The sequence below is a fragment of the Aspergillus aculeatinus genome, assembly GCF_003184765.1.
Source record: "Aspergillus aculeatinus CBS 121060 unplaced genomic scaffold BO66scaffold_85, whole genome shotgun sequence".
Classification (NCBI taxonomy): domain Eukaryota; kingdom Fungi; phylum Ascomycota; class Eurotiomycetes; order Eurotiales; family Aspergillaceae; genus Aspergillus; species Aspergillus aculeatinus.
In genome coordinates this window covers 84347-99301 of record NW_020291554.1, presented here as the reverse complement: position 1 = coordinate 99301, position 14955 = coordinate 84347, and the positions used below count along the sequence as shown (strand labels likewise).

Below are 14955 nucleotides of genomic sequence, written 5' to 3'. Positions count from 1 at the left end.
TTAATGTATAGTATAACATCCATATGTCGTGAAATCGCATTGGAATAATTATAGGGATCTTGACTATTGTCAACATGCAGAAATCAGCACAAGTGATGATATGGTTGCATTACTCATTAGACTGTAGCTTTTATTAGGATAATTAAGCTAGGGTGATATGCTTGAACGCCTAAGAGAAGAGTTGAACTATCACTCTAAGAGCACCATAAATAATGCTTAATAACTTTACAATCTTTGTGTGAAAATCTCACCATCACCAACGTCAAGAGTCGTCTCTCCAAGGAGATTGAGCGCATGCTTGCCGATGCCGAGAAGTTAAAGGCCGAGGATAAGGCCGAGGCTTCCCGAATCTAGGCTACAAAGTACAAACAGTCTCGAGTCCTACGCCTGGTTCTGACTCAAGATCCACAAGTCTTATTACGGCTAGAGCTTACCAAAGCAGTTTTACTACTAAGAGCGAAAGGATGAAGGACAAGGTTATTAGAAATTTATTGTATTCGTCGAAAGGAAACTTTTCCCTCCTGATTACTGCAGAGTAAATCATCATGCAGTGAAGACTAAACCTCGAATCTATGCAATCATGCACAAGAAAAGGATCCCATAATTTCGTTAAAGAAAACAGAAGACATGAAGATTAGAACATGCAAATAAAGAAAAACTTAGCCAATGAACAGCCATGGGTAGTAAGAACTAAAAGCAAAACTGAAAGTTGAGGCATTTAGTCAAGCTCCTCGGGGCCCTCCTCGACGTCGTCAGCAGTGCGGGTGGCGCCGGGAGCGGCACCGCCAGGGGCACCACCAGCGGCACCGTAGGCAGCGGAGATGATGGGGTTGGCAACACCCTCAAGCTCCTTCTGCTGGGACTCGTACTCCTCCTTGGTGGCGGTCTGGTTGGAGTCGAGCCAGCTGATGGTCTCGTCGATCTTGGCGTTGACCTTCTCCTTGTCGGCATCGCTGATGGTGAGCTTGCCCTCGCCGAGAGTGTTCTTGAGGGAGTAGGCGTAGGACTCAAGACCGTTCTTAGCCTGGATACGGGAAGCCTCGGCCTCATCCTCGGCCTTGAACTTCTCGGCATCGGCAAGCATGCGCTCGATCTCCTCCTTGGAGAGACGACCCTTGTCGTTGGTGATGGTGATCTTGTTGGTCTTACCGGTACCCTTCTCAATGGCAGAGACGTTCATTATACCGTTGGCATCGAGATCAAAGGTGACCTCAATCTGGGGAACACCACGGGGGGCGGGAGGAATGCCGGTAAGCTCGAACTTGCCAAGGAGGTTGTTGTCCTTGGTGCGAGCACGCTCACCCTCATAGACCTGGATCAAGACACCGGGCTGGTTGTCGGAGTAGGTGGAGAAGGTCTCGGACTTCTTGGTGGGGATGGTGGTGTTGCGCTTGATAAGAGCAGTCATGACACCACCAGCGGTCTCGATACCAAGGGAGAGAGGGGCAACGTCGAGCAGGAGGATCTCGTTGGTGGACTTGGAGGAAGTGTCACCAGACAGGATAGCAGCCTGGACAGCAGCACCGTAGGCAACGGCCTCATCGGGGTTGATGGACTTGTTAGCCTCCTTGTTGAAGAAGTCGGAGACAAGGCGCTGGATCTTGGGGATACGGGTGGAACCACCGACGAGGACGATCTCGTGGACGGAGGCCTTGTCGATCTTGGCGTCGCGGAGGACACGCTCAACGGGCTCCATGGTGGAGCGGAAGAGGTCCTGGCAGAGCTCCTCGAAACGAGCACGGGTGATCGAGGTGTAGAAGTCGATACCCTCGAAGAGAGAGTCGATCTCAATGGAGGTCTGGGCAGCGGAAGAGAGAGTACGCTTGGCACGCTCGCAAGCAGTGCGGAGACGGCGGAGAGCACGAGCATTGGTAGTCAAATCCCTAAGTGAGCGTTAGCACAAAATCCAAGTTTTAAAAGGGAAAAAAGGCTTCCGAACTTTTTATGCTTGCGTTTGAATTCGGTAACGAAGTGGTTCACAAGGCGGTTATCGAAGTCCTCACCACCCAAGTGAGTGTCACCGGCGGTGGCCTTGACCTCGAAGATACCCTCCTCGATGGTAAGGAGGGAGACATCGAAGGTACCACCACCCAGGTCGAAGATGAGGACGTTGCGCTCACCCTCGGTCTTCTTGTCGAGACCGTAGGCAATGGCAGCAGCGGTGGGCTCGTTAATGATACGGAGAACGTTCAAGCCGGCGATGAGACCAGCATCCTTGGTGGCCTGACGCTGGGAGTCGTTGAAGTAAGCGGGGACAGTGATGACGGCGTTGTTGACGGTACCACCGAGGTAAGACTCAGCGGTCTCGCGCATCTTGGTGAGGATCATGGAAGAGATCTCCTCGGGGGTGAACTGCTTGGTCTCGCCCTTGAACTCAACCTCAACGATGGGCTTGCCAGCCTTGTCGTCAACGACCTTGAAGGGCCAGTGCTTCATGTCGGACTGGACCTCGGCATCGGCGAAACGACGACCGATCAGACGCTTAGCATCGAAGACGGTGTTGTGAGGGTTCATGGCAACCTGGTTCTTGGCGGCATCACCGATCAAACGCTCGGTGTCGGTGAAGGCCACGAAAGAGGGGGTGGTGCGGTTACCCTGGTCGTTGGCGATGATTTCGATACGGTCATCACGGAAGACACCCACGCAGGAGTAGGTGGTTCCCAAATCGATACCGACAGCGGGGGCCATGATGTGTGATGTGATGTGTGTAGTAGGGGGAATTCGTTAAACAAGATTATCGTAATGTACAAAAAGCCTCGAGAAAGGGTATAAGAGACTTAGAGCGTGGTAAAGAAAAAAGGGTAGGAGGAAATGGGAGTAGTAGAGAGTAGTAGTTGCGTGTTTAGAAAATGGATGAATGGAGCAGAGAAAATGTGCGACTGGCAACGTTGATATAGTGGCGGGCGGTGAAATGGCAACTCCAGCGAAGTTTCTAGCAAGCGGCGGTTCGACGGGTATCCATGGGGTTCGATGGTCTTCCACCCGCTCCATCGCCAGCTTCGAGAAAACCGCCTGCAGTTCTGGGCCATTCGATAAAGGACTAATCAAAGGGAAAGAATGTATGGGATGATCCTCGTTGCTGCTAGATTAAACTACAAGCTACGACAAGCTACTACTTCATTACTTAGTGGCCCTGACAGGGTCCTTAACAAACACGGTATAGACTAGACGATACTATAACTATAGACAGGTGACGTTTGGCGGAACTGATGGAACTTTGGTGGAAAGGAGAAGAGGCTTCCATTTTTGGGCGAGGAGGGGTGTTTCAAGTTTTTCTGCCAGGCTTTTCGGGCGGCGGTTGGCGGGGTACCCAGCGGACTGGGTGATGTAATCTAATCTTCGTTCAGACTTTTTTCTTTCGTTCTCTTGTTCTGACTCATGAGTCTGATGAGTGAATATGAGTGAGTGCATTGAGTAAAGAGCTATTACTAGATAGTTACTGAGTATTACATGATTATGCCCACATATACATTCGCATGTGTTCAGACAAATTTTGTTACTCTGGCTTTTAGAAGGTACATACTCTACACCGTAGCTACTCTCTGTGTATGGATTGGATTCAACAATGCCGGATTAGAGCGGGACACAGTTAACGTTAATAGCTGATAGTAAGGGTCTTTCCATGAGTACAATGTCTGATCAGACAATCTCACCCATGGAATTGAACAGAATATAGTCCGTCATCATGACGGCCAACACTGTTCTCTTTATTGTCTAGATCTTTGGCCCGTTGTCTGCGCTCGTGCCGTGGCCTGTTATATGGTAACAGCCAGTTTATGTGTCCTGAAACTAATTCATGTAGCCTTATTTATTGTAAGCAACTCCCTCAGTAGCCAATGTTGCGTGTGCCTCCATCCCGGGTTTGTATTTCTGCTATATCAGTAAGAAGTATGTCGAACGCAGCGAGGACGTCTCCAGCAGACCATAGCAATCATAGTAGGTTTCAACAAGAGCATTTGCTCGGAGAAGAAAGAATATTTTACCAGTACACAACACATCCTACCATCGGCCATAGCTATGCGTGTGTATCTCCTTTGGGACCGATTGGTTATCGCTGCTTCAGAAGGGGCTCGGGGGGTTTCCTCTGCTCCACAATCTATATAGCTTGTGGATTTGGCCCAAGTTACCATTCGGGTTCCGAGTTCAAATATCTAAAGCATCCCGCTTGATTTCGGCAACGCTGGAAGCTCAGCTGTTGCGGCTTTGCCAAGTTGTCTCTGTATGTCGCTTATGTCTTTCAGCCTCCACATACTTGTCGTTCTTTTGTCCTGACATCTGCGAAGCTTAGCCGAACTAAGCACCGGCATTCGATGGCATGAATAAGGCATGTCTGCGCTGCATATGTGCAGCTTGGAAGTAATTTCCAGCTCGGTGCCTTTTCTTATCGATCCGTTATGCTTTGTCTTATTGATTCACTATCCGCCGTGTTCTGACAAAGGCCCAAGTCTGCAAAATCTGCGCCAATTGGAATCAGACATGCGAGTCCGATGGAAGCGTTCCATAACTGGATCAGATATTCAGGTAAGTACTTCCAAACCAGAGAAGATCCAAGAACAATCATCTAATGCTTTCCCAGCATAAACCAAGCTTCAAGACTCGAAAAGCATCGGATCATACATCCAGGCTGTAAAAGGCAACGATATATTCAAATTTTGTCAGGCGCCTTCGCTGATAATTCTCGGATGTGCTATCTGTTGCATTGCTGAACAGAGACTGCAAATGTCATGCTCAGCTTGCGGCACAGCTCAATCAGATCTGCGAAGGTATTCGCCCTCTTCGAACGTAGACTTATCGGTCTAATGGTTCTAGTGGAGAGGCTGAGCCTATCAAGACGATAAAGGAAGTGTTTTGAGAGTGGAACGGGCATCCCTCATGTCAACGCATTATGGACCATTGGTTAATGCAATAAGGTCAGTCTCTGACTTGTGCATGAGTGCTTGCCAGCCGTTCAACGTCTATGATGAAACGTTTCCTTTTGCTCGTGATTTTGTGAAAGCGCCTGGATGCAACCCACATTTATTCTTTCGTTTATTTGTGGGGTGGAAATGTGGATAAAGCCTTGGTTAGTAGAAAGATATCTACTATGAGGAGGCTATATGAACAGCAGCAAGGGGAAGCGGAAGAGACGAGGCGTTGGAAACTCAAACGAAAAACATGATGGTTGATCGGAGTTGTACTATATTATCGATGTTACACCTGTTTTCTATGACCTGGAGCTACCAAGAGCAAAAGTCGAAGTGTAGCAAGGCATGGCACATCTATCATAACTATATTTGAACATAGAAAAGAAGACCATCGTGAGTCTCTAGAGGATTGGGATAAGTTACTGAGTAATTCCGCTAGGCTGGGGGTTCAGTTAGGTAACATGTTTGTTATGCATAAGGTGGTGGGCGCCTCAATCCTCAGTTCCCAGTCACGGGAGCCGCAGGTGTGCCGCCCTGGGCAACCACCGCTCCGGGGACGGTTGAGCTGAATCTCCCTTGCGCCTGCAACACATCCCTAAAATCTCTGCTTTGGACCATCCTTCTGTAATTCCTTTCTCTCTTCATTACCTTTGCGCACTCATACATCCTAATCCATTTCCGACCCTTCGCCCTAGAACCGAGAACTTTTCATCATGGGTGACAGCAACCAGGCCACTACTCCCGGCTACGACCGCGCCGCCAACGCCCCCGATGCCGCTGCTCTGGACAAGGGCAAGGGCCGGGCTACCGAGCCTACCCACGACGAAAACCTAGAGGAGGAGGATAGCGACGAGAGCGAGAACGAGGAGATGGTACGGCAATCCCCATCCTGACAACATTATCTGACTTGCGAAACTAACCAATTTTCTCGCGATGGTACACAGGCTGAAGACGGTATGATATGCAATGAGCTACAGCATCACAATTAGTGCCAGGCTAACCCTATAACCTTCCCGGCAGATAATGATGATGACGGCGATAACCTCGAGCCCATATCTGAAGACAACATCATCTCGGGTGGCCGTCGTACTCGCGGCAAGATCGTTGATTATCAGGCGGCAGCCGAGAAGCTAAAGGCCGATAACATGATGGACGACGACGAGGAGGACGACGATGAGGATTATGAGGGTGGGGAAGATGATGAGGATACCGTCATGCGCGGCTGAAATGCACGATCTCTTAATGACTAGGACGAGACTATCATACCACCATTAACATAGGGGCGGCGAGTGTGAACGGGCAATTGGTTGACAGGCGCAGGCAGGATTTTGGGGGTCTTCATCGGATTCGTTAACGTCGGGGATTATTTTGCTATTTAATCAATGCTGGCTTTTTTCCTGGCTTGGGATAAAAGAATATTCTACAAATGTTTCTGTGTCTGTCCGCGCAAAGATCTTTGCTATTTATGTTGCATGCACACTTCATCGGAGCCAACATGAGTTTACAGATCTCGCCTCGCGGTTGTTTTAGCATAAACTACAGTCCGGTCGAATAGTGAGAGGATAATTGCATTGATTGCAGTAATGAAAGGAAATCATAAACCAATCGCATATTCAAGGATCAACAGCAGGAGCTGTTCAGTAACGCTGAACATGTAGGCTGGCTCACGTGCCGGAGGCGTCTCCGCCCGAGCAGAGAGGCCCGGCTAGCAGCCAGCGTGTTTCGCCGAGTCGATCGCCGCAACCGACTTGCAATACCCCGTCGCATGACAGACCCGTCAGCTCCCTAGCCATTCAGACAGGCTGGAACTGGTCGAGAGCGTCCCATAATACTTATCGAAAATGCTTGCCAGCTAAGTTGCATGAGCTGTTGAAATAATTCCCTTTATCGACCTCACCCGCCCACGACTACGAAACGACTCGTTATGGCCTCACGGTATGACCATGCCATCTTCATCCGCATCAGTAGTAGTAATGGAACTAATCATGCGTCACTAGATTCCCACGTTCAACTCTTCATCAACGCGATCCCCGCGCCTCGTCTTCCCTTTTCGACTCTTATGGCGGCGATTCTCGGCCGGCCAGTCGATCTCCTGGCCGCATAGGAGGATACGGATACGGAGGCTACACTCCACCGGCTGGCGAGGGCTTGGGGACTGGCGGGCCTACAGGAGGATACAGGACAGCAACTCCGAACAAGAAGTGAGTTGTCCGCATCTCAAACAAAAGACGGGCATTTCGGGGTCCCCCCTCGAGTGTGCAACTGGCTTACATCTTCCGGCTTGTAGAGGCCATTACTCGGATGCTGTTCTCGACCATTTGGAGTCGCAGAACGATGCAGAGGTGGAAGGAATCAGTGCAAAGGTCAAGATGTTGAAAGATGTAAGGATGCAGGCAATTCGATCCAGGCAGGTGACACTAATTGCTCGCTTCCAGCTTACTGTCGCCATCGGCGATGAGATCCGGGATACCTCGGCGATTTCCGACCTCAACAACACTTTCGAGAACACTAGAGTGCGTCTCCGCGGTAACATGACCCGTATGCTGCGAATGGCGGAGCGCACCGGTGTGGGCTGGCGAGTCTGGCTGGCCTTCTTCCTGGCTGTCTTTTTGCTATTCGCGTATGTGTGGATAACCTAGTCGACGGGCGCAGGCACGCTTCTCAGAACCACTCGCTCCCAACATTTCCCGAACATCAGAACCCAAGTGCGGTATCTCCGCTTGTGCTACGAACTTTTGTTCTCGCTCAGCATGCGCTTCATTCGACGCCCCCTGTGTTTGGCCGATGCGCTTTCCTTATACTACCTAATTATCTTCTCTTCCCGGCCAACATGATTCGTGCACCACGGCGTTCTCAATTAGAAGACTGGCCATTCGGATAGCACTGCAAATAATTGTCTAACCTGCAGACCTTGGCACTCGCTTCTTATGGCAAATGTATAATGATTCTTGCTGTCTCGTTCTTCTGTCGAGCTTCTTTTTTCGCTATGACAGTGCATATCCGGAGTTTTGTCTCTAGGCTGCTTATGGCCTCCAATGTAACGAGCGAGTGAAACCTCGATGCTTTTGGTTATCAGTGTACAATGAGATGTGTATATAATCTATGCATAGGGCTATGGTCATTACTGCGCCTACCTGGCTATCTTCTCATCTTTATAGCACAAAGATTGAGCTTGTTGGCACTTTGGGGTAGCCCCGGCCACTCACTTTCCACTGAGCAGCTGCACAGGGGAATCACACCTACTTAAGCAACATGGTTCATGTAAGAAAGCACCTGAACTATAGAGTATTGTTAACGGTGGAATTTCCTGCTCTAAAATGTGATAGTATGACATGAAATGGGTATCTCTATAGCGACTGATAACCATATATACCGTCTGGAAACAGTAATTTTGATCATGCGCCTAGCTCTTCTACAATCTACTAGTACATACTTGACCTACTCATTCCCCGGTTTGAGCCAGATTGACTGCCATGATTTCCACCCTCCACCAGGAGAAAGAAAAACGGCCTTCATACACACCGCACATGTTGATACACTCAAACACCAGACTGCAACAATGCAGAGGTAGAACTTTATTCGAGGCTGTCTCTGGGGCCTCCCATTCGACGACGAGGAAACCGGCTGAAAACACTCCTCCGACTGGCCTGGCTGGCTATCGACGCTCGTAGATCTTCTTCGTCTACAAGCATGCTGCTGGTGTCAAAAGCATCTCCGCCACCACTCCACCGCTGCAAGAACCTTCGCTGGGCCTCTGTCTCTCGCTCTCGTCGCATTGGCACCGGAGGCAAGCCACCACGACTGCTCGTACTCGCGCGAAGACTTTGCGTAAAGGGATCCTGCGCGAAGCTGACATCCTCTTCATCGTCAAATTCGGCGTCGGTATCCGTATGTTGCCATTCCTCTTCCTCTCCCTGTGCATAGTGATCGTTATCAGCCTCGGGAATATCATCGTCCAGATCACGGCCCATGGCTCCGTTTTCGCTCATATCGTCGTCATCATCATCATCATCGTAGCCTTCCTCCGCCGCACTCGGGATGTCAGCGTCCAGGTCTGGTTGATCGTCGAAACCCTCGTTCTCCTCGTCCAAATCTTCCTCATCGTCGTCATCGTAGCCAGAAAAGGCCTCGGGAATGTCATCATCCAGATCGCGTTCCATGTATCCCTCCTCATCCTCGTCCACAACACCTTCCTCCTCCAGACCTTCTTCCCCTTCCTCGACTAGACCGTCTGCATCAGCGTCAGGGATATCGTCATCCAAGTCTCTTTCCATTCCCGTATCGTCCTGCATCCCCTCTCCGTCCATTGTATCCTGCGTCTGGCCCCCAAAGTCATCCATGCCCGCCTCGGCGGCGGCAGCCGCAGCTGCCATCTCCGCGGCCGCGGCCGCCAGAGCCTCCTCGCGTTCCGCTTCCTCCTCTTTCATCCCCAGCATCGTCTTTGGACAGCCGGCCGGTTTGATCCACGAGTATCCGAACGAGGCGATGTTGTTCTTGCGAGCGCGGAGGGCTCGTTCCTCGAGGAGAAGGGATGAGAGCATGTTGCCAGAGGAGGCAGAGAGGCCGCGTCCGGTGTTGGGGTGGTTGCTACCATTGCGGCGATTGGGGCCGTGGGGTTCTCCCGGGTGATGGTGGTGGTGGGAGTGATTAGGTGTCGCGGACGTGGAGGATGAGGAGCGGTAAGGTTGAGACGAACCGAACCAGAGCTCGTGGGACTAAGATGGTTTGTTAGAGACGAGAAATTGCATGAGGTCAACTGGCCTTTGGAAGTCATCTATCTTCAAGGCAGAGATGACGTACATCGCGGGGGGTAATGAGGGGAAGAGAGAGCATTGCGTTTGTTTGTATCCAGCCAGGCCGTTCGGGTGGAATATGCGTGTTGCTGTGTTGGCTGGCCGGAATAATGGCGCAGCTAGGTGTGCTTCGCTGTAGTCTTGAGGCTAGACAGAAGGCGCACTATCTGCGACAGGGCGCGAAATGCCTTGTTGCGCGACTTGTTTCCGTGCTGTGTATGTGGATGCTAATGAGTGACATTTGCAAGGGGAAACCGAGAAAAAACAACAATCAATGGCGGAAGAGGAGTGAGTCTCCGCGTGCGGGGAAGGCTTACCTGTTCGAGTCTGCCGCTGTATTCCGACATTCTAAACACTGGCCTACAATGGCACAGAACCGGGACTATACAATTGATTCAGTAGGTTTTCTCGACCTAGCTTGCCAATTGACTACACATACTCTGTACAGACTACGGAGTAGCTCGTTGATTATGAAGCAACTATTTGATGCTTCTGGGTTACTAGACACTAGGTAGGTACAGCACTGTACCTCCACAGCCAATAGCTTCGAACTACAAGAGCCAGGTATGTGCTAAATCTACACAAGATTTAATAGTCACACCCAGTAACGCCCTTGTGATCAACGTCCATGACTCTTAGAGTGAGATCCGCGCAAGTAGCGATTCCTCCGTCTGCAGCTCAAAGGACAGTGGCAATGGCCATCATCTGTGTCTACAGAAGCTGCAATATCTGTACTATATATGTATGCATACACAGTAGATTCCGTGGAATTGCTCTAATCCATCGGATGAGTAATTATTTGTGGAACTGTTCTTGTATTCTTGTATAGTTGGGGTGAGGCTAGGTGAAGGTCAGTCTACTCACTCACTCAGGAGTAATTCCAGGATGGTGGGGTAGTTGATGAGCTGTATAGTCAAGCAAGCATTCCTTCAGTAGTCGTTCGACCCGTGCGGGAGAGAGACTCGGTGTAGAGAGACTGTGCGTACCAAGTAACTATGTAGTGTAGACCGAGCAAGTCACTTAGGGATGTGAGAATCAGACCATTTGCGCGGAGCAGTCTGCTCCACCACAAGTCCTTCCACATTCTGTCTACCGAGGTGCAGTAGCCTGTAACGGGTGCTGCAGTGGCAGGCCCGGGGACAAACCACTCCTGCAAGATGAGCCATTGAACTTCATCCAGTCGGAGGAGGACAAATCATCAGCCGAAGGAGCCTGGACGGAGGAACGACTTCTGCCTGCGGCCCTGCACTCTCCCCGGAGCAGCTGTCTGTAAGTACTGTAAGTACTTTACCTTAGTGTACTGTACTGTACAGTTCTCCGTCAGGATCAGTACTTGTTTGCGGCCGTTAAGTTACCGTCATCGACTCCTAAAAGTCCCGAAGGGTTGCAGTCTTCCGCTCCTTCGACAAGATCACATCCGGTGAACCTAAACCGGTCAAGCCTGAGCAGACACGCTCCGGAAGAATTCGGGAGACGGAAACATTGGCATCTCCGCTCGGTCATGTGATGCCCGTCCCAACCATCCCTCATGCACTGAAAACATCCTCTGGTGTGTGTGTGTGTGTGCGCGGGCACTAGGCAGGTTGCGCGTCCCGGCTGAGTGACTGACACAACAACCGCTTTGTTGTGTGATTCTTGATCATTCCTACACTATCGGGTTGTAATGGAGACGCCCTTCATACCGAGGGAAACCAGTTCGGGCCCATCTCCATCCTTCCCTCAACCCTGAGAGTGCAAATTCCCCGAGAGTTAGTGAGGTGCCATGAAGTGACTAATGGTGGTGGATGTTGGCCATGGGCATGATCGCTGCAGCTGAGGATTTGATTGCCTGTTCCGTCTCGACTTCGAATCGGCCGAAATGAAGCGTTTGAACTCGATCGGCGATAAGAGGAGGGGTTGCTGGTGCCGCCTTATCGATCAAAAGGTCGTCTGAGAGAAAGGTCTCGGGGTTGGGAGATTGAGTCGTAGCCACAGGCCACACATTTTGGCAGTTGTCACGCAGTAGGTATGATCTGGGGATCGCAAAATCGCATGCACATGCCCTCTCAGGATTTATGCTCCATACAGCATGAAGCGATATCGAGAAGGCTAGATTGATAGATCTGTGTATGACAATTTGCATTACATTTATTGATGTCGGCTATGCTTATCGGTCTTGGGATTCGGAACTAAACATCCTATCTCTGCGTTGTGAAATTCCGAAGTCGTGAGTGGGCAATTGATAGGTTGCAGGCGAAGGTAGTAATAGGTACTAGGTAGTCTGCTAAAGTACGGAGTACAGCACTGTACTTCTAGCACTGTACTTCTGCAAATCATCCGTAGGCAGTGGGCAGATTTCTGCTACTGTAGATGTCCGGCCATGTGAACCGCTCGTATTTCCGGGGATGGTGTATGCAAGATGAGGCGGCGTTTATTGGTTGGGGGCCATTCAACGGCTAATTGAGTTGTCCCCGGGCCTACCTAGTACCTACTTGTGCACCCTACTACGTTACTATACAGTGCGCAAACCAATCCCGGGCATGGAATGCTTCGATCCCACGGGGAAAGCGTTGACTCGGCCCCTCGGCAGCGAAACAGAGGGGAGGGGAGCTGTCAGGGTGGATATTCCCCGGAAAATAGACAAGAATAGAAATAATAGCTACATAGGCGCTCTTTGATTACAGCAGAGAGAAAGCTGTGAAAAGGATCTGAATGGTATGTTCAATCTGTAAATGAAGATCGAGTAGGAACATAGAGATAGTTAGTTGATAAGTGGTAAGTTCCAATAGGGGCCCCGGGATGACTTGAAAGAATGAGCTACGGAAATTCCCAAAGGGGCTAGACAGTCTCATAGGTAAGTAGTTACAGGGGCAGAAGCCTCCGAAATCGGGGCAAGGCTCGAAGAGCCTGGAGGCAGCCGCTGTGGCCACTGGGCAGCTGGAAGCACTTTCAGGAAGGGGGCCAGTGGGAAACGTGGCCCAAGAGAGGAGGGAGAGGGAGAGGGGAGGGATTCCGGGATGAATAGGGAAAGGCGCCCAGCTTGGCCGTTGTCGGAAGGTCTGAGCTGACCTCGAACGGTCGGGCGGACAGACAGCTAAGTAAGCAACCAAGCTGGTGCAGGTGGTGGGCAGGATGCACCGCAAGGGTGTAGATTACCGCTCCGTTCCCAGGGAACTCATCCCACCTTCCCGGCATCTGCCAATAATACATATACTAGCTGTAATCGTGTATGCACTTGTTATACCGTCTTGATTAACTTACCATTGATCGCCCGACAGCCTGCACCGCAGCGTGGGGTAAGTTCTAGTAAGCTGCACTCAGTTGCAAAGCAGTACGTACTGTACCAGTTAATCAAAGGACTTTCATTATTATTTGGAGACAGGGATGGTCACTCTATTCCCACAGTCTTTCCGCTCTTGTGGTCGCCATGACCAAACTCCGAAGAGGGACACTACTCAACTCGTTCAATGCCTCCATCTATCGATCGGGGCGCTGCGCTCTGTGGTTGTAATGTGGCAGATCGCGAAGGCGCCGTGTAGAGTATTTTGCCCAGCAAATTCAATATCTTGTGTTTTTGGATGACTTAGTATAACATCTGTGCGCTCTGCCAGAGAATCAGAGGCACAGGACGCTATGCAGCGTCCTTGGCGATGGGATAACATTGCAGTAGCCACCAACCTCTAACCCTAACAGCTGAGGCGAGTGTGCTATCCGTAGCACAGTCATCTAGAACAATCCACCTATCGTCTGCACTATACACTTGGCCAATTATATCCAACATTACTTTTGCTGATGGGATGGCCATGTGTAGTGTTCATCCTTTCCAAGCCTTCCTTATTGAATCGAGACTGTGTGGGTAGTCATCTTCTACTTGTGCAATTTTCCTATACACAAGTACTCATGTAAGTCTTCCCGGATCAGTTTCTCTCCTCTAGGATCGATAGATAGTGGCTAGATACCCACAGGCCATACATCTCCAGTCTAGGCTGACCAACTATTTGGAACGTCCTTGGGGATAAGCGTTCCATCCCTGCACCGCCCCACTGACTTTCGTACTTAATCGAACGAGCTTCATGTCACAGAAATGCGGCAAGTGATTCCTGCCGTTACCAAGTCACTCACCGGCTTCGGTTCTTGTCGCTTCAACAGTCTACATCTCTTGAATCAAAATGCGAATCGGGGAGTATTGTCGGATTTTTCGGGTGGGCATCTCCTGGTCTACACTTCATGTACTTGTTGCAATCGATGGCTCACAATCCGGCTCGTAGTCCAGTCCTAGACAGTGTTAAAGAGCAACGGGCCGCTGCTGAGTTCGTAGAGGTGGGATAGGGAGAGCGAACACCTAGGAGATGAAATAGAAGATATTGCAAGCCACGCCATCTCCAAACCCACATGAATGGTAATAGGTAACGGCATGGGTCAATTTCCTCCTTTTGGATAACGAAAGAACTCCAGGGCCAAACTCATTATGAGAGAGAATTGGAGAGTTGGAGAAAAGAACCCAATTTCCTTGACCTACAAGAAATGTTGTTTTAGGATTACAGAGTGGAGGACCCGGGTAAACTATTACAGTCCAGTACGAGATTACAGTAGCGGTTCAGGCAAGGAAGGACTAGCGCCGTCAGTTGGAAGCAACCTCTTTTTTTCTGGGTTTGAGACCGAGGCTCCACCGGCCTGGATCTTGACGTAGTTGAAACCTAATCTACCAGCCAAAGTGTCCTCGACTTGTAAAGCCGCTGTCCTGATTGGTGCACGGGTGCTTATCTGCCTGCACTCTAGAAGACCCGAAGTGCGGTCATTTCAACCTCTACCTTCTTGCATGATGAGTCTACTGGGAACGAGTAGTACTAGGTAGACTAGAAGCACCAACACAACAAAATAATGATGAAAGTGCTTGTCGATCCCTTCGATCCCTTTATGTATCCCTACGTATTTGTATAACCCAAGGCGACTGAATTGATATCTGGGATGGTAGAGAAAGCGAATGGTGCCAGCCCGAAAACGACCTCATTTTGTTGCTTCTAGGCGGCTCGGGAGTGGAAAGCTACCATCGACTGGTAGAATGCGGATGCAGCAAAGAGCAACAAACCAAACGAGTAAAGTTGTCTGTGACTGACTAGTCCCAAGTATTAGCTTCGTTTCCCTCTTGCGCCCGTCGGTTGTTCACTGTGGACTGACTGTACTGTACGGGAGGGATACTTTCTAGTCTAATTAACTGCTGCTAATACCACTACTACCACCATCATCACTACCACCACCACTAACTAGTTACCAGCACT

At 50.2% G+C, this 14955-nt stretch overlaps 4 protein-coding genes across 4 annotated transcripts; 2 read left to right on the top strand and 2 right to left on the bottom strand.

The window, feature by feature from the left end:
• Positions 1–472: 472 nt before the first annotated feature.
• On the bottom strand, positions 473–2866 carry hsp70 (molecular chaperone Hsp70). The gene is made up of 2 exons (XM_025648445.1): positions 1940–2866; positions 473–1883 (listed from the first exon to the last, which is right to left on the bottom strand). Exons 1-2 carry the CDS (start codon positions 2686–2688, stop codon positions 719–721), a joined length of 1914 nt encoding a protein of 637 aa, XP_025498095.1. The 5' UTR covers positions 2689–2866; the 3' UTR covers positions 473–718.
• Positions 2867–5447: 2581 nt separating this feature from the next.
• Positions 5448–6151, top strand: BO66DRAFT_361426 (histone H2A.Z-specific chaperone CHZ1). The gene is made up of 2 exons (XM_025645037.1): positions 5448–5776; positions 5900–6151. The coding sequence occupies exons 1-2, from the start codon at positions 5618–5620 to the stop codon at positions 6128–6130; spliced, it is 390 nt and encodes a 129-aa protein (XP_025498094.1). The 5' UTR covers positions 5448–5617; the 3' UTR covers positions 6131–6151.
• Positions 6152–6828: 677 nt separating this feature from the next.
• On the top strand, positions 6829–7543 carry BO66DRAFT_444202 (SNARE domain- containing protein; the record flags this gene model as incomplete). Its single annotated transcript, XM_025651572.1, has 4 exons — positions 6829–6839; positions 6902–7105; positions 7192–7285; positions 7340–7543. 4 exons carry the CDS (start codon positions 6829–6831, stop codon positions 7541–7543), a joined length of 513 nt encoding a protein of 170 aa, XP_025498093.1.
• A 700-nt stretch (positions 7544–8243) lies between these two features.
• BO66DRAFT_396342 (uncharacterized protein) lies at positions 8244–9800 on the bottom strand. The gene is made up of 2 exons (XM_025648444.1): positions 9705–9800; positions 8244–9619 (listed from the first exon to the last, which is right to left on the bottom strand). The coding sequence occupies exons 1-2, from the start codon at positions 9735–9737 to the stop codon at positions 8480–8482; spliced, it is 1173 nt and encodes a 390-aa protein (XP_025498092.1). The 5' UTR covers positions 9738–9800; the 3' UTR covers positions 8244–8479.
• Between the last annotated feature and the right edge of the window lie 5155 nt (positions 9801–14955).